The sequence below is a fragment of the Tursiops truncatus genome, chromosome 18 (assembly GCF_011762595.2).
Source record: "Tursiops truncatus isolate mTurTru1 chromosome 18, mTurTru1.mat.Y, whole genome shotgun sequence".
Classification (NCBI taxonomy): Eukaryota; Metazoa; Chordata; class Mammalia; order Artiodactyla; family Delphinidae; genus Tursiops; species Tursiops truncatus.
Window position 1 is genome coordinate 68,494,403 of NC_047051.1, and position 24,946 is coordinate 68,519,348.

A 24,946-nucleotide genomic window follows, 5' to 3' on the forward strand; every position below is an offset into this window, starting at 1 on the left:
ATAGATTGTATTTTTTTGTAAGCAAGACTCAACAAAGTATTTAAAATATAGTTAGCTTTTCATCAGTGAAAATATGCTCACAGAAACTCATCTTAACTGAAGGAGACACACACATATTCCTCATTAATAACTCTTACTGGTTTTTGAAGTTGGTGCAATGGAGTAGACTGATTATTAAAATAATATTTATGTAATATGGTAACTACTAGTTGGAAAACTACAAATAAGATTGAAACGGAGCAGGACCCTATTGTCCTTGCCCCCCATGTCCTCAGCCTGCCTTTTGTTTGTGGAAAAACTTTAGCCAAAGAATAAGTTTAATCAGAGAAGTGAGAAAATGCAGAAACAAAGGAAAACAGCCCAAGGAGACCAAATAATGATAGTTTAGTCATCAAGCATAGTCAAGGACATTTAGTTCCTCCTTAAGGGCTACAGATAATATTCTGAGCCATATCCTGTGAGCTGTCTTATAGAGACTGAAACCACCACCAGGTGGAAGAAGTTAACTACACGATGATCAGGCTGTAGCCATGACATAAGCTGCCACAATTCCGAGAACAGGCCTCAAAGAAATGGGGACAAACCGACCCTGGAACTGAAGATTAACTGTACCTAAAACAATCAAGATGACACTGGTCAGACCACCGATGACCAATGTCAAGATGACGGTCAGAGCTGACTGTGCTGTTTCTGCATGTAGCCCCTCCCTCCGCCTATAAAAATTCTTGCCCCCTGATTGTCAGTGGGGGGAGTCGGCCTTTGCACAGGAGTCTGCCTTCACCCCCCGTTGCCAGCATCCAAAATAAAGCGAACTTTCCTTTCCATCAACCTGGCCTCTTTAATGGCTTCTGAGCTGCAAACAGCCGGACCCCACTTTCAGTTGCAAGATGACTGGTAGAAAACTACCAAAATATGACAAGGTGCAAAAAAAGGTTCTCCCCCAAAGAATATGCTTCTGGGATCAGGGGTAGGACTAGAAGGATGCTTTATTCAAGAAATGTCATAATTCCTGGAATACTGAAGTTCAGTGGTAAATGATATCAACACACAGCCACAGGAAAAGATATGGCCATTTCTGTGTGATTCATGCTGCGTTCAAATCGTCCTCCAAGAGGAAGAGCACAGGATAGTATTTTATCACTATGCCACTGATGAATCACCACAAATATAAATTCAAATAGAAGCCAAAGAACCTCAGATGCTATAGCAGAAAGGAAATAGAGTTAATTTTTCAGGTTTTATGAGGGAAGTGGTTACATTAAGCTATATATTGCATTACTTTAAAACTTAAACCAAATTGCTAGTTTCTATTGCAGGGCCATGTCCAGGCACGGATGACAATTTGGCTTAAAGCCTCAGATGGGACTGACTTTATGAGACTGTGGAAGATTTGACACAATAGTGGTCACACAGACAAAATAAAAAATTACCTCCCCTACTTCCCTGAGGATGCCAGAAGTTCTGCAACTGATCGTAAATTTTTGTCTTTGGTCAATAAAGGTGAGTCTTGTGCAATGAAAAACCTCCTCAGAGAAATAACGTTTTTTTCAGTGTAAACTTCGTCAAAATAGCTCTTCCACTATTCTCCAGGAAAAATAACAAAGAAAGTAAAAATCTTCAATGGCTCCCCCGTGTCACAATCCCAACCTCGGAAGACACCCAATGGTCAGGCTCCAGCCCGACACTGCAGTTCCTTTCACACTGTGATTTTCCATGTCTCTGATTTACTCACTCGGTTTTCCTTATATAGAATACTCTCATTTAATGCCATTACCCAAATCCTCCTGGGGAATCATATTTACCCCTGACGACAACTCTTCATAAAGCTCTGCAGACTTCTTTCCCTGGAAGCAATCTCCTCCTCTCTTATTAAAATGAAACGATAGCTGGAAGCACAATACATAGCATGTAATAGGCTCCCGGAAATTTTTAAATACACTCCAGGGTATCTTTGATATTACTTTACAACTGACTACATCTATTGGAGCACATTTCACTTTCTGGCTTGAGCTCCTTCTTATGTTTCTACTAGGGGATAAGTTGAGTTCGTCCTTATGTGCTCAACTCTGCTGTAAGTGAAAGTACGTTGGTTCATGTGTGGCCATCGCATAGCTCCATCACATGGAGAATGCTGTCTGAATTATAAACAACAACAAAATAGGCACACAATCTATTTAGTCTTCACTGTGAATGGAAATATGCAGTATTTGTGGAAAACTTCCGGGGGTGTAGCAGATGAGGGGAGTATAAACATTAGGATATAAGAAACAAAGTGGAGATAATATCTGTAATGCAAGCAAATACAAAGAGATGTATACACATGAGGATATAAGAATAAAAGTGGAGGGACTTCCCTGGCGGTCCAGTGGTTAAGACTCTGCGCTTCCAATGCAGGGGGCGCGGGTTCGATCCTTGGTCAGGGATCTAAGATCTCACGTGCTGTGCAGCATGGCCAAAAAATAAAATTTAAATAAATAAAAATAAAATCTCTATTAAAAAAAAGAATCAAAGTGGAGATAATATCTGTAATGCAAACAAATGCAGAGAGATGTGAGGCTGCAGATGGGGAAAGCAGACGCTAGGATGCCTGGCCTTGGGTTGTGCCTATAGAAAAAAAAATAAAGCTGTCTATCTGAAAGACAGTCAACAGAGTGGTTTTCTTTTTTCCTTTTTTGCCTCAAAAATTTATAACAGAACCTCAGTGTCTGATCGTACATGAGAAAAAATGATTTAAAAACCATAGGAGGGGCTTCCCTGGTTGAGAGTCCTCCTGCCGATGCAGGGGACATGGGTTCGATCCCCGGTCCAGGAGGATCCCACATGCCGGAGCGGCTGGGCCCGTGAGCCATGGCCGCTGAGCCTGCGCGTCCGGAGCCTGTGCTCCGCAATGGGAGAGGCCACAACAGTGAGAGGCCCGCATACCGCAAAAAACAAACAAACAAAAAAAAACATAGGAAATTCTGGACAACATGAAACAGACATCCTTTAAAAGGCCTAGTTAAGATCCAGGAATATAATGGAAACTCCAGGACCAAAAACTAACGGGCAGCTTGAGTCAAGAAAAGGCACCTTCCCTAGGGGATTTATGAGCTCTGCTAGACTTTGGTTTTTAATGTCACGTCACACAAGGGGCAAAGTCATGGACCCCTGAAAGGTGGAGATTGCTAAGCTGGGTATTTACTGGGCTTCACTGGAGGCTGACCAGAAAAAAATTCAATGGCAAAAGGAGATGAAAAGGGAGCATGCGTGACTTGACTCGGGCACACATGTGGAATCGTACGATGACACAGCTGGCACCACAGAACTGTGGGGAATGGACAGACCAGTCAATAAATGGTACTGTGACAATAGGTTAGACAAACAGAAATAAGATTGTTCCCTATCTTATTACAGCAGCCACAAAAATCAATTCAGGTTAAACAAAGAACTAAATGTTTAAAAGCCGAACAAAGCCTGACAAGACCAAATATTGCTGAGTTGAAGCTGAGAACATTCTCCTATATTACAGATGCCAGATAAATTGGTAAAAGTACTTTGGAATGTAAGTTTATCACTATCTATTAAAGTTGAAGATATCTTTATTCTAAGACCCAGCAATTCCAGTCTTAGCTGCACACGCTAACAGTATTTTCACATGTGCAGAATTTCACAAGTGCAGAATTCAGATGTGTGCAAGTTAACATGCAATGTTCACAGCAGCACTGTTTCGAGTCACAAAATATTAGAAACACACCGCTCAAACCTGCATGCATTAGCTTTCTATTTCTGTGTAACAAGCCACAAATTTAATGGCTTAAAACAACACTCACTGATTATCTCACAGTTTCTGTAGGTCAGAGGTGTGGGTGGGGTGTAATTGGGTTCCCTGCTCAGGGTCTCAGATGCTGAAATCAGGGTGTAGGTTGGGCTGCGGTCTCATCTGGAACTTGGGGTCTTCTACCCTCATTTGGGTTGTTATCAGAATTCTCTTCCTGTGGTTGTAGGCCTGAGGGTGCTGGTTTCTTGCTCACAGCCCCCAGAAGCCACCCTCAGGTCCTAGCCACATGGGCCTTCACAACATGGCAGCTTACTTGTCCAAGGCCAACTGGAGACCCTCTCTTGTTTTGAATCTCTCTCTTCAGAAAGGGCCCAGTTCCTCTGATTAAGTCAGGCCCACCCAAGATAACCTCCTTTTTGCTTCACTCCAGTTCCATCATTAGCAACCTATTCCCAGGAGTGAAATCCCATCATATTCACAAGTTCTGCCCAAACCCAAAGGGAAAAGATTATGTAGAGGGTCAGATGTCCTGGAAACCCGTTTTAGAATTCACCTACCACACGGGAGAATGGGAAAATAAATTGTGCAATGTTTCTCTGAATAGTGTTCTCTCTCTATATATATATATAATATGGTGCAATGTATAGTTGTACATTATACCCCAAGGGAAATAAATAAAATATAGCTACAAGTACTCATATTGGTAAATCTCACAAACAGTGTTGAGCAAAAAAAGCAATCAGCAGAAGAAACAGTGTGGTATGAGACCACATAAGGCGGGTTTAAATTACGCAAAAAGATATGTGATTCTCAGCTGATGCCTATATATGCACTCAAGGCATAAAGGGATGTACTAAGGACAAACATCAAATTCAGAAAAGTGGTTCTCTATGGGAAAGGGAGGAGAGGGATAAGGGGCATGTGCTCAAGGACTTCAGATCCATTGCTAATCTGCTTTTTGAACTGCATATGGCCACAGAAGAATACATTTTATTATTCTTTATATATCTTTGCATGCCTGAAATATATCATGAAAAATTAAAAATACATGGAAGACCAAACAATAAAAAACAAAAATTAATACAGATTTCGGCAATATAAATTGAACTAATTATCCTTTTGAAGGTAAGGTAAACCCTGAATTGATTAAAAATGTAGCAAATGGCAAACGCTGAAAAAGATTAAGGGGCAAGTTGTTTCTTCAAATTTCTCAGTAATTCTTTCAATGCAACTAAAAGCATCATTAGCCATTCTGGTGGTGAGAGGAAACAGGGAAATTAACTTGTAATTAAGTGTTTTATAGTATTTACTGCTTAAATTATTTAACTGCTTTGGACATGGTTTTATAACTGAAAATTCAATAGAGCAAGTAATTAGTATTTAGAGAATGCAAATTAAGAAAACATATCAAATAAACAGTATTAAAATTCAAGTACCCTGTATTATGGAGGGTAGTGTATTTTTTATGAATAAAAACTATCCCCATTTGTAGGAATGCAAAACAACTGAGGCCTGCTTATTGTTATTTTAGTAGGAAATTAAAAGGAATAAAGATACTGAGCTATTTAAAGATCTACAGGGGATGTTTATTGCAAGTGTTTAGCAACATAGAAGAAAGTTTCTTCATATACCAAGTAGGGGGATAAACAGGACAAAAACAGTGGTGAAATTGCGCACATGAGCTTTTGTCGGGCAACCAGGAGAAAACGCAAACTTTCTGTCTTTGTTACAGAGAGATGTGGCTCTTGCCTATAGCAACCTGTCTCATGACCTGTATGGGCTTTTCCTTCATGAAAAGCTAATCTAATTGTTCTCCTTATAATACAACCTATTAGTCCCAACAAAACAGGAACGGCGGGATACTGCCTCCCAGCAGGACTTGATCTTGTTATTTCTACTTAGCAGTGTGTCTGTTTTGTTCAAATTAGAAGAGAAAGTTATTGGCTTGAGATGACAAAGTTGTTTTATTAAATTGTGTCAATATGTCATTCTTTTTTTTCCCACTGAAAACATTCAGGCTCCTTTCCTCCATCTCACGGGGTTTTTGCTGAGGCTCCTCTGGCTGTTTCCTCTCTGTCTCTGCGTCCTGATGCTGCAGATCCCATGACACAGTGCTAATAAGTGCTCTGAGAGGTGTCAGGAGAAAAGAGCACAGTGCTGCCAACTTCAAGCTACTTGCAGTCTAGTAAAGAAGATGAGACCTTGCATACGTGTCGATGGTGTGTGACAGAAGTAACCATAAAGATGGGAAGCAGGAACCCAGTATGTGCCAGGCCCTATGCTGGCTGCTTGGCAGGTCCTATGTGGGCATCTTGGAAAGGAGCTGGGACCCAGATGCTTCCGGGAGAGAAATTAAACACCAGCCCTCCTCCTACTCTGTGTCTATCTACACGGCCTGTTTGCACAGGGCATATGGGAGCTTCAGAGGCAGAAATGAGTGAGAGAAATCTCGTCCAGGTTTTGGGTCTGACCATTGTAGTGGCTTCTGTGGCTGTCTCCCCAGTATCCATTTCTTCCCCTATGATGAATCCAAGCCAACCACCTTGACTCTAGCCATCTTGCCAGCGATTCATTTAGTAGTGACCAAGTGACCCAATCCTGCCGGATGAGAGAAGAGAGCTGGTTTGCTGTGGGGCAGAGCGGGGCGGAAGGCACTGGGAAAGGTGTCCTTGATTCTAAGGAGATCTGGGCGGAGGTGACCCTCCTTCTTCTAGATTTTATCACGAAGCCTGAAAATGTTGCATCCATTTTGTTAACACATGAAGACAACACATGGACAATGAAACTGCTTTGCTTTGCTAGGGCTGCTGGTACCCAAAACTGGGTGGCTTCAAACAGTGGGAATGTATTATCTCACAGTTCTGGAGGCGAGCCATCAGAAATCAAGGTGTCGGCAGGACCACGCTCCCTCTGAAGGATTCTCCTTGCCTCTTCTGCCTTGGGTGCTTGCTGACAATCCTTGGAGGTCCTTGGCTTGTAGATGTCATGACAATCACATGGCCGTCTTCCCCATGTGTGTCACATTGTCTTCTCTCTGTGTATGTCTGTCTCGGTGTTAAAATCTCCCCTTTTTATAGAATAGCAGTCATATTGGATTAGGGTTCACCCTAGTGACCTCATTTTAACTTGATTATCTCTATTTCCAGATAAGGTCACATTTTGGGAGTACTGAGGGTTAGTATTTCAACACATCTTTTGGGGGCACATAAGTTAACCCATGACAACAACTGAGAGAATTTCAGTGAAAGACCCAGAGTCCTGGCTTCCCCAAGTCTACCTAATCCCTTGAATTTTGTGAGATAAATCCTTTTTGTTTAAGTTAGTTGGAGTCTAATTGTTTAAGTTAGTTGGAGTCAATTTTCTGCTACTTGCAGCCAAAGCATTCAGACAGAATTATGCAGACATTGCTGATGGGATGAGGGTAAGGGCAGTGATGGAGGCTGACAGGGGTCTCGGAACTGTAGACAACAGCAGAAGAAGGCATCTGTCCTGTTGAGCCTGATACAGTGTGGAAGGATCGGAGAGGTTTGTTTTGGTCCAGGACTATTATTCATTCTTCATCCAAACACCTATTCACCAGCTACCCTGTGGCAAGGATTGTGCTAAAATGGAGGATTTAAATGAGCAAGATAGACGTTGTTAGGACTTCCCTGGTGGTCCAGTGGTTAAGACTCTGAGCTTCCACTGCAGGGGGTACAGATTCGATCCCTGGTCTGGGAACTGAGATCCCACATGCTGCGTGGCTTAAAAAAAAAAAAAAAAAAAAAAAAAAAAAAAGGTAGACACCATCTCTGCCTTTGAAAGGTGTGTTGGGGGAAATCCTGAAATATGAGCCCAAAGAGGTAAATGGGGCCAGAGCGGAAAAGATACTGAAAACCCTATTAAAATGTTTGTTATCTTGAGGGAAAGGAGAATCTTGAAGTATTTTAAATAGGAGAGTGTCATGAGGCAATTTACATTGAAGAAGGATCAGTTTTACTGCAAATGGAGCACAGGCTGCAGTGTGGTCGAATGAGGCACGGAGACCCACTGGGGAACCGGTGGAATAATCCTAATCCCTTTAGTATCCTTTCACCTTTGAGTATCTCCAGAAGCACCTGGGGTCTTCCAGCGTAGATGGAGCTGCATCAGAGGGTCAACGCGCTGGGCGGTTACTTAGTGTGCCCGGGTGCTGTTGTCTCCTATGTCGCTCTGCCCCTTCAGGGTTTTCTCTTCTTGGGATGTGGAAGGGACACCAGCTTCCCAGGTCCATGTCAGCTCCTCTTAGAGGGGTCTCACAGCAGGTTGCTGGAGCCCAGGATACAATCAGGTCCAATCAAACCAGTGTTGGGTTTTACATCTAGTCCTGTTTCCCTAGAGAGACTATACCCCCCCCGGATGGCTGGGTCAAGGTCAGGTTCCAGAAACAGCCAGAGTAATGATCTCCCAGGCACAGATGCTGGGTCCCCTTCACCAAGAACGCTCCTCTCTTCATGACCGGTCCTCTCTTGAGCCTCTCACACCTTCCTGCAGTTGCTTCCTGCATCCCATGGTCCTGTGTGTGATGGGGGTTGCTAGCCTCCAAGATGGAGTGGATCCAAGTAAAGATAATACAAACAATTGCTGATTTTAAAAGTTCCGATTTTGCACTGGGATGGATCACGTGATTTTTCTTACAGAAAATCTGTTCTCCTAATGCGCTGTGCTTTGGCTAATAATATAATTAACCAACCTACCTCAACACCCAGCCACTGAGTAATGAGGGAGCTGTCCCATGAGGATGGAAGGGGACAAGGCCCGCAAAAATCTAGCATCGTCTGCCCTGTGTTTATAATCATCTTTCCTGATCATTTCATATCAGGCAAGTGCCACCAACAGATGATGCTTTATTTGGCTGGGAATGATAATGATGGCTTTTTGTAATTGTAATATTTTTAACATTTCTTGCAAGATTTGATTATGTTTCAGGAATTTAACTCTTAATTGCATTCATATGTAAGGAGAAATCTAGTCACTTCCCGTGTCAACGCTGTCAGCTGCTGTATAACTGATTAGAGGCCCCATAGTTGCTGGCTGCTTTCATTAAGATGGTCACAGTAATCAGGCGGAAAAGCACAACTGAGTAATTGGAGATCTGAAAATACAATGCTACTTGATTACAATTATGGCTGGGAAATTAGAGCAAATCCCAAGGGGCTAAGGCAGGACTGGATCTAAAGCAGCCTTGTCTTTAATACAGAGTAGCCTCTGTATTATGCCAATTTCAAATATATTATATAGGATATCACTTTTTTTTTCTTTTTTCTTTTTTTTTTTTTTTTGCGGTACGCAGGCCTCTCACTGCCGTGGCCTCTCCTGCGGAGCACAGGCTCCGGACACGCAGGCTCAGTGGCCATGGCTCACGGGCCCAGCCACTCCGCAGCATATGGGATCCTCCCGGACCGGGACACGAACCCGTGTCCCCTGCATCGGCAGGCAGACTCCTAACCACTGCGCCACCAGGGAAGCAGGGATATCACTTTTTTAATGCTTTCTAAACCCAGAGTTGGGTTGTTTTTGTATATCATTCAACACACACAATGCTATGAGGGAAATACCATTTTTGCCGTATTTTAGATGTGAAAAAATAAAAGCTTAAAGAATAATTCATTTGGTGTCACATAACTAAAAAGTGATGGAGCAGTAAGTATAGACTCTTATCCACGATGCTTTCATATGCAGGCCCACAGCCCTTATTCACAGCTTCAATATTCAGAACATTTTGAAAATACCCAAAGGTGTTTTGTTTGGTTTTGTTGGTAGCTCATTTAGTGGCAAAAGTCTGATCTGACCTAGGTCTTATTTATTGTATTTATTTACCCTTCTTTGTCTGAAGGTTGATGTTTCGCTAGAGAAATATTAATGTGTTTGTTACAGGGTGCTGATTCAGACAGCTGTGGAGGGTGATATCACCCTTACAATATCTAGAATATTCTGCACTCCAAAAATCATCTGGTTCAAAGAGGTTTTGGGTAAAGGATATAAAGTTGGTGGGGTGAAATGAGAGGAAAGGGCAAAAAATGAAGATAAGGTATGAAATTAAGATAGGTCTGTGTAATAAATAAAGGCTTGTTACCGTTTAGTACCCATTCCCCACCCCGGGCCTAGAACAATGGCTGACCCTTAGGGGGAGCTGAATTAAACTGGCCTGAGGGGCGGACGGTGATCATGATGGGGATGGCAGTCTGCTCTTTGTATTTACCCAGCGAGGGGGCAGTGAAGGGGCAGCCTAAGAGAAGGTGGCCTTGACGACAACACTGTCATCTTTGCTTACATCTCTCTATCCCTGGAGGAAGAGCTGGTCCCACTGTAGAGGAGTCTGGCTCCAGGCCAATCCTAAGTGACCCGACCACGGCCAGGGACCAGGCTTTGCCCGGCAGGCTCATGGGGAGGGGAGGGAAGCTGCCCTCCCCACATGGTCTTGGGGCACAGCTGTGCACTGCAGTGCCTGCAGGGAGTTTCAGGCAAGGACTCGGCCCCCAGGCTGCCCCGCTCCTGTGCACAGCGGCATTCCCAGCCCGCGTGCCTCTGCTCGGAGGTCTCCCCCACGCGGGGGCCTCAGCTGAGGCACTTTTCTCCATCCTGACTCAGTACATTTTCACTTCTAGCCCTTCCTCTAGTCATATCCCTACGCCCTCCCCGGTTCATAAAAGGGCAGGAGCTTTGCCCAGAGCTCCTGGGCAAAGATCCCTCCCTCGTCACCGTGCCAGGGCTGGCGCACCTGCCCCTCACCCAGTGCTGTCCAGTGGGCAGAATGGGGCCTGGGCAGTGGTGCCGGTTCCTGCCTGCTGCCTGCACTGCGGCTGAAAGTGAACCAAGGCTCGCTGTGACTTTCGCCTCGGCTTGCTGTCCTACGAGACCACCTCGACACCTGCCCTGCCCCAGTGCCCTGCAGGCTGCCTTCAGAAGCCTTCTGCCAGCATCCTCTTTAGCTCACACATCTTTACTGCCCTCTCCTTGCGCTCTCTCACTGGCATTTAATCGTGATCACGCTTTCACCAACTTAAAAGTTCCTTGGCTTTATATCCTCCTCCTGTCAGCGACTGCCCTTTCTTATTTAAGTGCTGGAACAAGACACAGCTCAGTTCAACCTTCAGCACATGCTGTCCCCATGACCCAGAACACTGTTCTCTGTGCACCTCCTCTGGCTCCATCCATCTGTTCCTCACTAACTTCCTGTTCCAGGGAGTCTTCCTGGATTCTTCCATTCCTGGTTATGGACCTCACCTCGGGGTTCCCAGAGCACCTTGTGTTTGCCTTTATCAAAGCCTGTCATGTTTTATGTCTACTTACTGGTTACCCACCCTCCACTGAGAATACCTGAAGACTAGGAACTTAATTGTTTATGTCTCAGGATGGCCAACACGGCCTGGCTCTTGATAGGCACTCAACAAATGCTTGGCAATGAGTAACACATTTAGTACAAGATTAAAACAAGTAATAACCCAGAGTATTTTAGTCTATCTGTTAAAATTTAAAAAAATAACCCAGGCTATGTTAGTCTATCTGTTACGTTACAGACACGTTTGCCCTCAAAGCTTATTTTTTTAAAAAATATATGTTGTTATTACCCCAAGGCTATAAAAATATCTATATATATTCTTTGCCTTGGTCATTATATTTTTTCATATTTCTAAATCCACATGGAGTTAAATTTCAGGATCCTTCTGATTAGGCGCTGTATCTTCTACACAAGTTCTTTATGGATTGACTGGTTTTTAACTTTCTTTTTAGCCTAAGTGAATTCTAACAAGAATACAGAGTTATGAACTAGATGATCTTTTAAAGACACTTCAAATCTGAAGAGTTTATGAAATTCATATATTGAAAATCAAAATTTCCTTCTAGATCATGCCTGACATAAAAATATATATGAACTGTAAAACAGATTTAAAATGTTAACTCTCACAAACACATAAAAGCAAACCTTAAACATTTTTAAATTAATAATTTTAAAGTTCTGCTATATTTTCATTTATAGGTACTAAGAACCCTATCTTCCATCTTTACTGGTTTCTGCATCTCATTCTATTAAGATTATTTCCAGAATTTTAGAATTGACACATAATCTGACCATGCTGAAAATGTTCTCAAACACCTGTATTCTGCAGAAAAGACCACTCTGAATATTAAAACTGAACTACTCCAAGTTACAGAAAAAGACAATATTTTAAAACCACTGTTAAAGTGAAATTACTTTGATATTGATTCAGAATAACTGAATTAAACCGACTGCATCTTTTGTTCTTACCCTTGGAAACGTCGTAAATCTATCCAGCTCTTCGACGAAGCAGAACATCTGCAGACTAATTGCCGACATAACAATCAAGAGGCTGGCAGTAAATACAACCAAACTTCCCAGCTTTTTTCCAGGACCAAATATCTTGTACACGAAGTCTTCTAATGCAGGTGAAATTTTAATAAGCCGAACTACCCGGAGAACCTATTGTGGGAGAGAAAAACACACACACTTGATCGTTTATTTATACTGAATCTTAAATAAGTTCATACTAAAATCTCATTTTTCATAGCACTCTATAAAATCACATTTAGCAATTAAATTAAACAATTTAATAACTAAGATATCAGTAGCTCAGTGACTGCCATATAGCAAGAACTCAATAAATCCCAAAGGAATGAAGGAAGGAAAATGGTGACAACTCAGTGTTTTAATGTATGATGTGATAATTCAAAGTGGCATTAATTAACACATATTGTTGAAATAAAATTGACATTTGTTCTAATGTTCAAATATCAAAGAAAACATTAGTTCAATATTAGGCATATTCACTGTCTCATAAAACAAACTTTCCTAGGGATTACTGTACATTCAAAAGGAAATTTTAAAAATCCATCTATCAAGGAGTCTTTACTCATGGCTGAGACTGCTACGCTAAGATCTATTCTATCCTTCCTTTAACTAACAGAACTTGCTGAATTTTAGCCTAGCAAGGCTACAGACTGCATTTTCCAGCCCCACTTGTATCTAGTTGTGGCCGGTGGACTAGGTTCAGACCTATGGAATGTGAAAAGAAGTGATTTTTGCACTTTAAGTTAAATAATTTGCCCTGGACACTCTTTTCATACCTTCCTCTGGCTGGGAAATTAAAACAACTGTAATTGTCCCTTTGGAACAAAAACAGAAGCCTCGTATAGAAGATGATAGATTCAGTCTAACCCAACAGGCCTGCTTTCTGGATGGCCCTGGGGAGCAGAGCCACCTACTTGCCCTGGACTCCCACCAACTGGAGAGAAACACACTTCTATCTTACGCAAGCCCTGTATTTTTTAGAACTTTGTTATACCTGCTCAGCTGGTTATCTAAACACACACATGTTTAAATGTTTTGCATATATATATATATGCAAAAACTACCACCCATAACTAATTAATTTTCTCATTCACTTAACAAATATTATTATGTGCCAAACACTGTGTTGGACAAATAAGATTCAATGGCTATTACTGTTACAAAAGGAGTATAATACAAAGGCACAGCTCTTAAGGGCATATCTATAAGATTAAAAATATAAAGTAGAATATCATTAAAAGTTGAAGTATAAAATATGGAAAAGTAGCATTTTTCAACAAGTCTAAGATGCCATCAATTTTTTTATGTACCACTGAGAAACTGAAAAATGCCTCCAATTAAAGTATAACACACCACTGATTATAAGACACATCCCAGTTTAGAGATATTAAAATAGGAAAATTGTGGTCTTGGTATAAATGAAAGATGATAAGTAGAATGGTAGTCCAAGATGGTTCGCTATCAATAAGAGCTTAAGGTGTCTGTAAAGGCTTCTCAGGAGAAGAAAGAATACAGTAAGGAACAGGAAATGCTTTAAAAACCTAGATTTAGGGCTTCCCTGGTGGCGCAGTGGTTGAGGGTCCGCCTGCCGATGCAGGGGACACGGGTTCGTGCCCCGGTCTGGGAAGATCCCACATGCCGCGGAGCGGCTGGGCCCGTGAGCCATGGCCGCTGAGCCTGCGCGTCCGGAGCCTGTGCTCCGCAATGGGAGAGGCCACAACAGTGAGAGGCCCGCGTACCGCAAAAAACAAAACAAACAAACAAACCCCCTAGATTTAAATTTTTACACAAAATAACATGCGTTTGGATTTTTCCAGCAACCCTAGCTTCCTAATCCTCTTAGTCTATGAGGTCCAGAAGGGACTTCCTGACCCCCATGATCCAGGCCTGGCCAGGGTATTCACAATGACCTCAGTCATCAGAACTTCTGTGGGACCTATGAGAGGTGTCCTATTTTTTAGCCCCAGCTGGAATTACTGTAAGAGCCACATAAGCCCTGAGCTTCTGGGAGCCATCTTAGCCACCACATGGACAAAGAGAGCTTAGAAATGATACCAACACAGAAGAAAGGTGAGTGGAGAAATGGATGGGGTCCCAATAATACCATGTTAGTCTCTGAATTTGGCCATCCCTGAAGCCACATTTACCCGCTACCCCCAGACTGTGAATTAACAGGAACTACTAATGGTGAACCGTATTCTCATTGTCTGCAGAACACAAATATCAATAGTGTGGGTTGTAGCTGCACGTCTAATAAACTAATGGACAAATGTTTAAAGAAGTTGAGAAAATGCAGATTTCCTTCATGCTCATTTAAAATACTTAATACTTTAAGACGAAAATTTATGTGAGAAATTATGTTGTTCAAATTAAACATTATACCACAGGCATGGTTAAGCTACTAGTTTTTCCCGCTATAATTCTTAACATACATTTCCAAATCAGAACATATTACACTTGGGTCATCTTCCCAAATACAAGCAAACAGCTTTATCATAAGAACTATTAAAATAGTAACATCCAGAATAATAATATGAAAAGATTTTACACTTTTATTTATTCTTAGACATAAATGATTCAGTATCTAATAGTTAAACAGCTGAGTCCAGGAAAGTTTACAGGAACAATTCAACTGGTTTATTGCTCAAATTTCAGTACCTTGTGTTTTCTCCACTTGCACTAAAATCATATTTAAAAGATTGCCTAAGTAATCTTGAATCCTGTCCCAAATTCTAATAAAAACAGTCTATGCACATCTGTGCAATTCTGATAAATTAATATTTCATTAGCTGGAAGAAACATAACTTAACACAATTCCCACATTGGTGATTTGATAAGCATTTTCAAAGGGGCAGGCCTGCATCTGTGGAAAGGCAAAATCCTTATCGGTAACTCTAATTATGCCTTTTCCTTTATTTGGGGATAAGTGTGCTTTTCACTCTGTCTACCCAATAAAGCCTTTTGATTCTGTGTTCCTACAGATACGAAATAAAGTAAACCATACATTCAAAGATAAGCACTGTAGGACATTTTGTAGTTGCTTCCAAAGCACATTTTCCTGGTCACATTTCTAAGTCTGTTGTTAAAGGTCACTCTGCTGATTAATAGTGAGATACTGTAGCAATTGAGTGGTTAAGAATATGAATATAAGATTAAACTTCTTGGGAATGAGTTTCCACCATTTGCTAGTTATGTGGTCTTGGGTGAGTTATTCAGTCTCTAGGGATCGCAGTTTACACTCCATCAAAACAGTTTATTCTCTAACGAGAAACAAATGAAGGCATGCACTCGACAGAGTGCCTGGCACACAGTAGGTGCACAATAAATACCAGCCGGTGTCATCACCCTGCTATGTCAGAACCAGAGCATTTTGTGAAGACTTTATTACTCCCTGTAATATGCCCTATGTTCACTCCATCAAGCACGCGTTCTCCTTAGGACAGGTGCCATGTAGTTCTCTCTACCTGGAATGCATCCACCCAGACCTTCTCAAGGTTCGCTCCTTCTCTGCCCAAATGTCCCCTCTTCAAAGAGGGCTTCCCTGAACCAACTTATCTAAAATAGCACCCTCACCCCACAACTTCTATCCTTTTCACTCAGCTTGTCTCTCCTGGATGGCATTTCCTGTACTCGCATTCCTTTCGTGCACTCGTATTTGTGTACTTGTGTGTACTTGTGTATAAACTGTTTGCCCTCTAGAATGCAAGCTTCCCGAGGTGGGCATCTTCTCTGCCTTGTTCACTTCTCTGCCCTCAGGATCTGGAACAGTGCCTGGCACATAGTAGGTGCTCAGGAACTCTCATCTGAATAAAGAGATGGATAACACCCAACTCTCAGAGATAACTGATATAAAGGGAGACATTTTGTACTAAATTGTTGACTTCACTGAGATATAAAAAATGTGACATTCACTACGGGAAGAACTGCTGCCAGCACGATGAAGAAAGGTCAAGTGAGATGAGAAGCAAGCATGAGGACCAACAGGGGAGATCAAAGTCAGCCCATAAAGAGCCAATCTGTTCAGTACAGTGGGTTCTCCAGATGTGAATTTGCAAAAATCCTTGTGATATCTAAGTTTCTTGAGAGATTTAGCTTCTAGGCACAAAATAACTGAGACAGTGTTTATCTCATTAGACAAATATAAACTTGGCCATGTATAGAGAGATACAAATGAAAATCACTCTACTATTAACATAAACTATTACAAGTTTTACAGACATTAAAATTGCAAACTTCACTGACCCTGTATTGTGACTGTATCTATAGCTATATGTCTATATATAAAACGATTGGAGCCATGCACACTGATTTTAGATATTTTGTGAAAAACAGAGTAGAAGAAAAAACCTAGTGGTTAGGACTACGTGCTCTCACTGCTGAGGGTCCCAGTTCGATCCCTAGTTGGGGAACTAAAAACCCCATAAGTCACGCAGCCGAAAAGAAAAACAACCCAGAGGTGGTGACTTCTAATCATCTGTAATGATTTGGTTTATTTCTTTTCGGTCATTTTTTCATTTACAGGTATTTTACATACATATATAGAGCTATATATGTTATATATAGCATGGATATGTAGCTATACATGTTATATAATTTTATACTGTTTTGCATTTAAATAGAACAATCATATCTCTAAGTTACTACAAATTCATCATAATTATTTTTATGGCCAAATTTGTATATGAGTTACTAAGCTATTCCTCACATGCTTACCACTTAAACAGTTCCCATTTTTTTCTCTCATAAACAATTCTAGAATGAATATCTTTGTGTGCAAAATTCTGACCTATTTGTAACTTTTCACTGAAAAATTAACTATGAGAAATGATAAGAATTTTAAAGCCCTGAATATATTTTATATGGTACCCTTGCTGTAATAGGCTTTGATGTCTTTCTTAATTTAATAGGTTTGGAAAAAAGATATGTTGTAGTTTTGACTATGAGGCATATTTTCTGTAATTATGTACAATGATTCTCTAATGTAGGTCCTAAATGCTCATGTTGATTTTGTGAATCTAGACAGCAGTGCCCAAGAGCATATAATGACACAAATGTTTGGAAAGCATATTTTGTATCAAGAGTTTCAAACATGTGTATGTCTCTTGCCCCAGGCATCTCACCTATGATAACCAAGGCTGAGGATATAACCCAACCAGTGGCAAGGGATTTCTGTTCAAAGATGTTGACAGTACGGAAAGCTTGAACCATGATACCCTCTGTGAGTTCACTGGGTGCTTGGCTGTGACTACGAGAGGCTCAGCTTTTCATGTATGTTTGTGGGGTGTGTTTTTCATTTTTGCGAATTGTATTTTCATGTCCTTTCTCCCAGGTATCAGGAGTGCTGAGTTTCAGGTCACGATCGGGCACCTGAAGTTAATACTGCTCTGAAAATGATGGCTTTGGTATCATCAATAAGTAAGTTCAGTGAAGTTGGAATGTATTTTCTTTCATCTAAGGAGTTAGAATCTTGTTTCTCTGAATTGTTTCTTTAAAAATTCTACTGCCATTTTATTCTCCAACTATTTTAAAATATCTATGAAGAAAACAATGCAACTTCTGATACTTACATGATAAATTATACAAATGACCAATTTTGAGTCAGAAAAATGACTACACTTGAGATTTTAAAAATTAAGCTATCCCATATACATATATTATATTTTAACCAAGGAGTTAAAAAGAACACTCAGCATATTGCTATTATTCAACAATTACAAAGAACATAAGTAATAATTACTTTTGTTGACTGAATAATTATAAAGTAATGTGATTGAATATATCACATTTGAAAAAATAGATATCCAGTTATTATAAACAAAGTAAAAAATTATAGGTATTGTTATTTAATCATCACAAAGAAACTAATAGGAATTCATAAATAATGAAGTATGACTAATTACAATCTGTAAAGGTAAGTTTCATTTCTTATTATTTCAACTGTAAGTTAGTGTTGAGCAAACATATTTAGACTTATTGAGAAGGGAGAACTACACTTGGAATTAAATTCATATTTCCTGCTCTTTAAAGTGTGTGTCAACATCTGACGTAGTTTAAAATTTTACATGTATGCACAGATGCATAATATCCATGTACATGTAAAATACGTACCTCTACACACTGCTGATCTATGAACTGTATGTAAAACATCTCCATTTATTACTCTGAATTTTCAGAGTTTTTAAAACAATGAAATGAATGCACTATTTTTGGTATTTAAAATGTCACAGGGCCTATTTGAAGTTTGTATTTACTACAGTTGTTGGTATTTTCCCTGGAAAGAAAATAATTCTAAAGATAAATAGGCATTATTTGTATTACCTGAAAGTATGTGAATTGAGAATGATAAAGATCTGGATATACATGAAGAGTGGTTCCAATTACAAGCAGCAGCTCGAATTTGTGGAGAGATGAGCTAATATATCCAGTAAATCCCAAACACCATATCTTCAGAAGTGCTTCCAAATCAAAAAGTACCGTAAAAGCCACCTAGAGGAACAAAGGGACAGTGAAATTGTAATGTAAAACTATAATTTATTTCAAAATATTTCATATGGTTGTTAGTGCATGAATTTTAGCCACTATCATATAAAATGAGGAGCCATATCATATAAAAATATAGAACAATATTGTTAAAAATACGGTTTTGAAACACACCAACTAGAACCTCACAGACCAAATATATCTTAAGCAATCAGAGAAAAATATGTTAAAATATTAAATGTTTGTGAGTGGTATTATTTCCTCACTATTCATCATTTGATATTAATTAAAAGTCATAGCCATTTATAGAATTACAGTACTATATACAGAAAGGCTGCATTTTTCTATAATTTTTATTTTCTAAAATAAGTTTCTACAATGCACATGATATAGTATAATTACACTTACATATTACTAAGTGTAATTAAACTACAATTTAAAAGTTTATATATCATTTATATCTTGGGCCACATAAACAGCAGAGAATTTTGGATTTTATTGGGTTGGCCAAAAAGTTCGTTCGTGTTTTTCCATCACATCTTAGGGAAAAACCCAAACGAACTTTTTGGCCAACGCAATATAACAAGGAGTTTATGTGTGTGTGCATATGCACACATAAATTAATATGTCTACATTATTAATTTTATAAATTAACAATCGACATTACTGTGTTAATAAATTCGTTCGATCTCTTAATCTATCACATTAATTCTAGGAATTTGCTATTGCAAATAACAATATTATAAAGTACATATACAAACATAGCATATTATTTTTCGTTTGCTTGTCCTATGGATAAGAGCACTCAATTTATAAAGAAGTTTACAACTGGAATTAAAATGGCAATATAATATTAACTTTAAAAAAATTTTATTGGATAGTTGATTTACAATGTTGTGTTAGTTTCAGGTGTACAGCAAAGTGAATCAGTTATACATACATCCACTCTTTTTTAGGTTCTTTTCCCATATAAGTTATTACAGAGTACTGAGTAGAGTTCCCTGTGCTATACAGTAGGTCCTTATTAGTAATCTATTTTATATACAGTAGTGTGTACATGTCAGTGACATAAGATTAACTTCTAATTAAAGAGCACAACTAGTCATAACACATCCCTGTCAGAAGATACCAGATGATTTGCTGGAAGACAGGAATAAAGGATAGCTTGCTTCTCTTTTTCTAGGCCAACATGGAAGGGATTTTCTTCCACACACATTTGGAAAATGTGAGGAAAGTGGAGTTTTAATAATAACATTTTTAGGACTGGCATATTAAAGGGATTGCAGATGGTTAATTTAGGTGTGAGGAGGAAATTAACATTACTTCTCTAGACCCACCTTGCCTCTTAATTTAAATTGACATGTCCCTTTTAAAAAATGTAACAGACACAGAAAAGAAACTTATGGTTACCAAAGGGGATAGTGAGAGTGGGACAGATAAATTAAGAGTTTGGGAGTAACATATATACACCACTATATATAAAATAGTTAAACAACAAGGACCTACTCTATAGCACAGGGGACTCGACTCAAAATCTTGTAATAGCCTATAATGGAAAAGAATCTGAAAAAGAATACATATATATATATATATACACACACACACATATATATGTGTATATATATGTATTTGACTGAATCACTTTGTTGTATACCTGAGACTAACACACTGTAAATTAACTATACTTCAATAAAAAAAGTGTAACAGAGTAATACATTTTAACTGTGAAATAATCCTAAATACACAAAGTATTAATAAAATTCCTGCCCACCTTTCCCAGGCGATTCATGGTAACCATGTTTTATATTCCCTCCTCATCCAAACATACATAATCACACAATGGGCTTACATTTTATGTCATTCTTCAGCTTCTCACTAACAATCATGGATGAGCCTTCAGGTTAAGAGATATAAGTTCTACTTATTCTTTTTATCAGCTGCATAATTTTGCATGGTATTCAATGTTTATTTAATTCAACATTTTCTCTACTGATTCGTTAAAGGGCGGTACTTCTTGGATAAGGAATCATCAGGAAAAATGGTTAAGTGTTTTGCTACTTCAAAAACAGACTGTACTGACCATCCTTATGCAATATCAGTTTTTATTGGGCTTCCCTATCTATAAGTAGAATCTCCAACCTGGCACCTCTGGGGCAAAGGACATGTTTGCCCACTTTAAATTTTAGAAAGCATTAAGAGATTACTTTCCAAATGTTACGTTGTCATTTGCCTTTCAGCAAGGTAGGAAAGTGTTTCTTGTCCTAAATCTGTACCATCACCTGATGTAATCAAACTTAATAAAACTTTTGCTTAGCTGTCCAGATGTATATTGATGACTTAGATTATTTTTTTAAAACAAATTTCTGTTCATAACCTTGCCAATTTTCTATGGTGGTGTTGTTTCTTTCTTATCAGTTTTTGGAGTTGTTGATATTAAGGACATTCATCTTTGTCTGCTATATAAACTGAAATATTTTTTCCCTAGTCAATAGTTAGATTTTTAACTCTACTGGAATTAGTTCTATAAGCACTTTAATTTTTATATGGTCACATGTGTCCATCTTTATAACTTTTTTCTTTACCTTGTACATGCCTTAGAAGGATTAATAGATAGTCTTCATATCTAGAAACACACTATGTTTTTCTATTTATTTGGCCCATATTCTTTAATAAAATTTTCCCCATAAAGATATATTATTGTTTGATTTTGAAATTTATTTCTATTCATTTAATATTCCAGTCACTAATGAAAACGAATTATTTTTACCTTTTTTTTACCATTTCTACCTAGTTATTTCCAGTGGAAAGAAAAGCTACTGATTTATTTATATTGATTTTTCTCAACTTGCCTTACTAAATTCTTCTATTAATTCTAAAATTTTTTAAATCTCTTGGGCTTTATAAACATATATATATTTCATGTGCCAATGAAGATACGATGTTTTTCAAGATTTATTTTGGAGTTAATTGTATTAATTCATTAGCTATAATGGTATAGCCAAATAGTAATATATACTAAGTAATGTGGTGGTAGTAACAGGAGTCCATAATATGCCCCTTATTTTCAATGAAAGTTTCTCAGTATTCATATATAATGGTTGCACTGAGCTTAGGGTAATAATTTCTACCATGTTTAAGTACTTTCTTTCTCTTTTATTTTACTTAGAGGGCTTTAGCCTTTAATTCATTGAGGCAATGAAATATATCACAGGAGTCCTTGATTTGTATATTCCTAGAATAAACCCTAGATGCTTATGCTGATTTTATTGGATAATATTTTGTTTATAATTTTTGCAGCTACTGTCATAAATACAATTGGTCTGTAATGTTACTTATACTATAATTATAAGGTTTGGGTTAAGCCTATGGTAGCCTTATCAAACTTATTACGGAGTTTCCCATCTTTTGTACAATCTGTAATTTCTTAAATAAAATAAGAGTTATCTCATCTTTGAAAGTAGATAAAAATCCAGCAGAAAAACCACATGGGCCCAATCTTTTTTGTAACGGTAGATCAAAGCTTTCCAATGTTCTTCTGATCAGCTTTCTTACCTCGTCCATCAACTTGGTAGTTTGTACTTTGCCAGGAAATCATTAATTTCCTCTAGATTTTCAAGACCTGTGTTTAGAGTACTTTTTTTTTTTTTTTCAGAAAGAACTGGTTCAGCAGAGGGCATGAGATATCTTACAAATTTGCTGCCCCTTTAAATCAACTTCTTGGCTGACATTTCTCAGACCTGAAACTAATGTGATTTTGAACTCCAATCCCACGTAGGCAGACTTGTGCTGACACATTTTCACAAAGCGTACTCTTTCCCTACTCTTTTGGAGTCAAGGTCAAGACTTAAGTTTTCCCCACTGTTTCCTTCTGAGGGATGGCCATTTTCCTTCTCTCATTGAGGTACAGACCTCATGTGTCCTGATGTTACATGGGGGTGTCTCTGTTTTGACGCTTCACCTTGAACAGCCCCTCCGTCTGTCCAGGATACAGCTCCTAAAATGGCAAGTTCTAGGAGACAAGCATATGCAAATACCCTCAGGGCAGCCACTGGCCTTAGAGCCCACTAGCTGTTCTTCATTCGCATCAACACAATTTTTGGCCTTGAGAATATTCCTTAATTTTTTTTGCATGGTCTGCTAAGCATTTAAAATGTTTTAATATTTTAGATGTCACTTTTAGTTTTTTCATAGATGATTTTCAGCCCCTTTCTGGGGCCACTTTGTATGCATCTCCTAGAATCAAGATACTATTTGATTTTGTGTTTAAACATAATCATATTTTCTATGATTTTTTAAAAATCTTGGACCTTCTCTGCCCCAACCTTTAATCAGCCATTTCTCCTTTAAAGGCATATTTTCTATGATTTTTGATAGGAAAATTCAACCCTCTCACATATAGCGTGCAAAAGTTATACCTGGTCTTATGTTTCTAGTTTATTGTATACGTCATTGATATTCATCTTTTAACCTTTTCTTGTCTTTTCTGGCTTGGTCAAATTGTTGTTAATGTCTTTTCTCCCCCTTGTTTATTTGGACTCTGCTTTTCTAATCTCCCAGTTTAATTCCCAACTGTCCTACATCAACCTATACTTTTTTATTATTGCATCTAAATTGAACAATTGTAAACTCCTCTCCCGCACAAATGTACTTGCTCACTCTTCCCTCACACCCCTGCCAACCTACAAACTTCACAGTATCCTTCTCTCACCCACACTCCCAGTGATATCACCCCTCTTCCTAAATTCTGCTTTTTCTGAGATCAACCATCAATTTTTTTTTTTTTTTTTTGGCCGTGCCGCACAGCATACAGGACCTTAGTTCAATGCCCAGGGATTGAACCCATGCCCCCTGCAGCGGAATCGCAGAGTCTTAACCATTGGACCGCCAGGGAAGTCCCAATTCTAGCTTTTTGAACTGTAATTATTCCTTTTTTTTTCAAGGACCCTTACTTGACATTTTAATTACCATCTTCCATTTAGATTCAACACCCACTACTTTTATTTCCTTTTCATCTTATCTATCTAGTCCTCTGGACTGTGAAGAATTTGTCTTAGGCTTAGGATACTTTGGGGTAGTTTCCTCAAATAAACATCCAGGGTTGTATACTGGCTCAATCCTTTTCTATCAAAAGTGCATTTTTAACACTGACATGAATATTTTGGCTGCATACAGTCTTGAGTTGCAGTTCTTTTCTCTCAGTGGTCAATATATATGTTGGTTCACTGCCTTTACTTTCCAATATTGAGGATGAGTCATCCAAAGCACAATATATTTATCTTGATTTTGCAGGTTATTTAAGCCCATTCGGAGGTTTAAAAAAGTTTTTTCTTTATGCTTGCAACCAAGGAGGGTCACCAGGATATGCCTAGGAATGTACCTTTTTTTCATTTATCCTGAGACTTAGTGAGCTCTTTCAATCTACAGATTTATGCTTTACCTCAGTTTAGGAAAATTTTCTTCTCTCATTTATTATTACTCTTCTTTCTGTTCCCTTTGTCCTTCAGGGGCTCCTATTATTCACATCCAAGTGGCAAGTCTCTTGCTTTTTCCCTCATGTTTTCCACCGTTTTTTAATTTTTTCCACTTGCTCTCCTATATTAATAATTAGCTCTCATCAACGACCATGCCCTTTTCAGCTCACTTTTTGAAAATGTTAGTCAAAGTTCAGAAGGTTTGTTTTTTGTCCTAATTATCTACCTTTGAGACACTGGGGGGAAAAAACCCTACTCTCTCTCCCGTCAGTTCTACTCTACTGGGAAACTCCTGTACTAGATGTTCATCTTGGATTTCCCAGTTCCATCCTCAGTTTCTGAATCCCTTTGTGTAAGAATATTTTTCTTTGCTTGCTCATGGCTATATGCTTTTTGTTTGTTTGTCTGTCTTTAATGGTCTCTTGAGTCAGACAGAGAAAGACAAATATACAATACCACTTATACGTGGAATCTAAAAAAAGGCTACAAACGAACTAATCTATAAAACAGAAACAGAGTTACAGATGTAGAAAATAAACTTATGGTTACCGGGGGGTAAGGGGGGTAGAGGGATAAACTGGAACATGGGACTGACACATACACAGTACTATATATAAAATAGGTAACTAATAGGGACCTACTGTATAGCACAGGGAACTCTACTCAATACTCTGTAATGGCCTATGTGGGAAAAGAATCTAAAAAAGAGTGGATATATGTATATGCATAACTGATTCACTTTGCTGTACAGCAGAAACTAACACAACATTGTAAATCAACTATACCCCAATAAAAATTTTTTTTAAAAATGCTCTCTTGAGCAGTGGTAAACAAGGGATGGTATGAGGCATCATGTTTTTTGTGGTGAAAGACCTGAAACCCCGCAGCCGCTTTGCTGGGTAGCAGGAG

At 38.9% G+C, this 24,946-nt stretch overlaps 1 protein-coding gene across 1 annotated transcript in view; it reads right to left on the bottom strand.

The window, feature by feature from the left end:
* NALCN (sodium leak channel, non-selective) overlaps positions 1–24,946 on the bottom strand; it is a 279,376-nt gene that overhangs the window by 137,229 nt on the left and 117,201 nt on the right. The window contains exons 11-12 of the mRNA XM_033843681.2: positions 18,405–18,572; positions 12,027–12,218 (exon numbers count right to left, since the gene is read on the bottom strand). Coding sequence (XP_033699572.1) covers positions 12,027–12,218; positions 18,405–18,572 — 360 coding nt within the window. The remainder of the gene's footprint in view (positions 1–12,026; positions 12,219–18,404; positions 18,573–24,946) is intronic.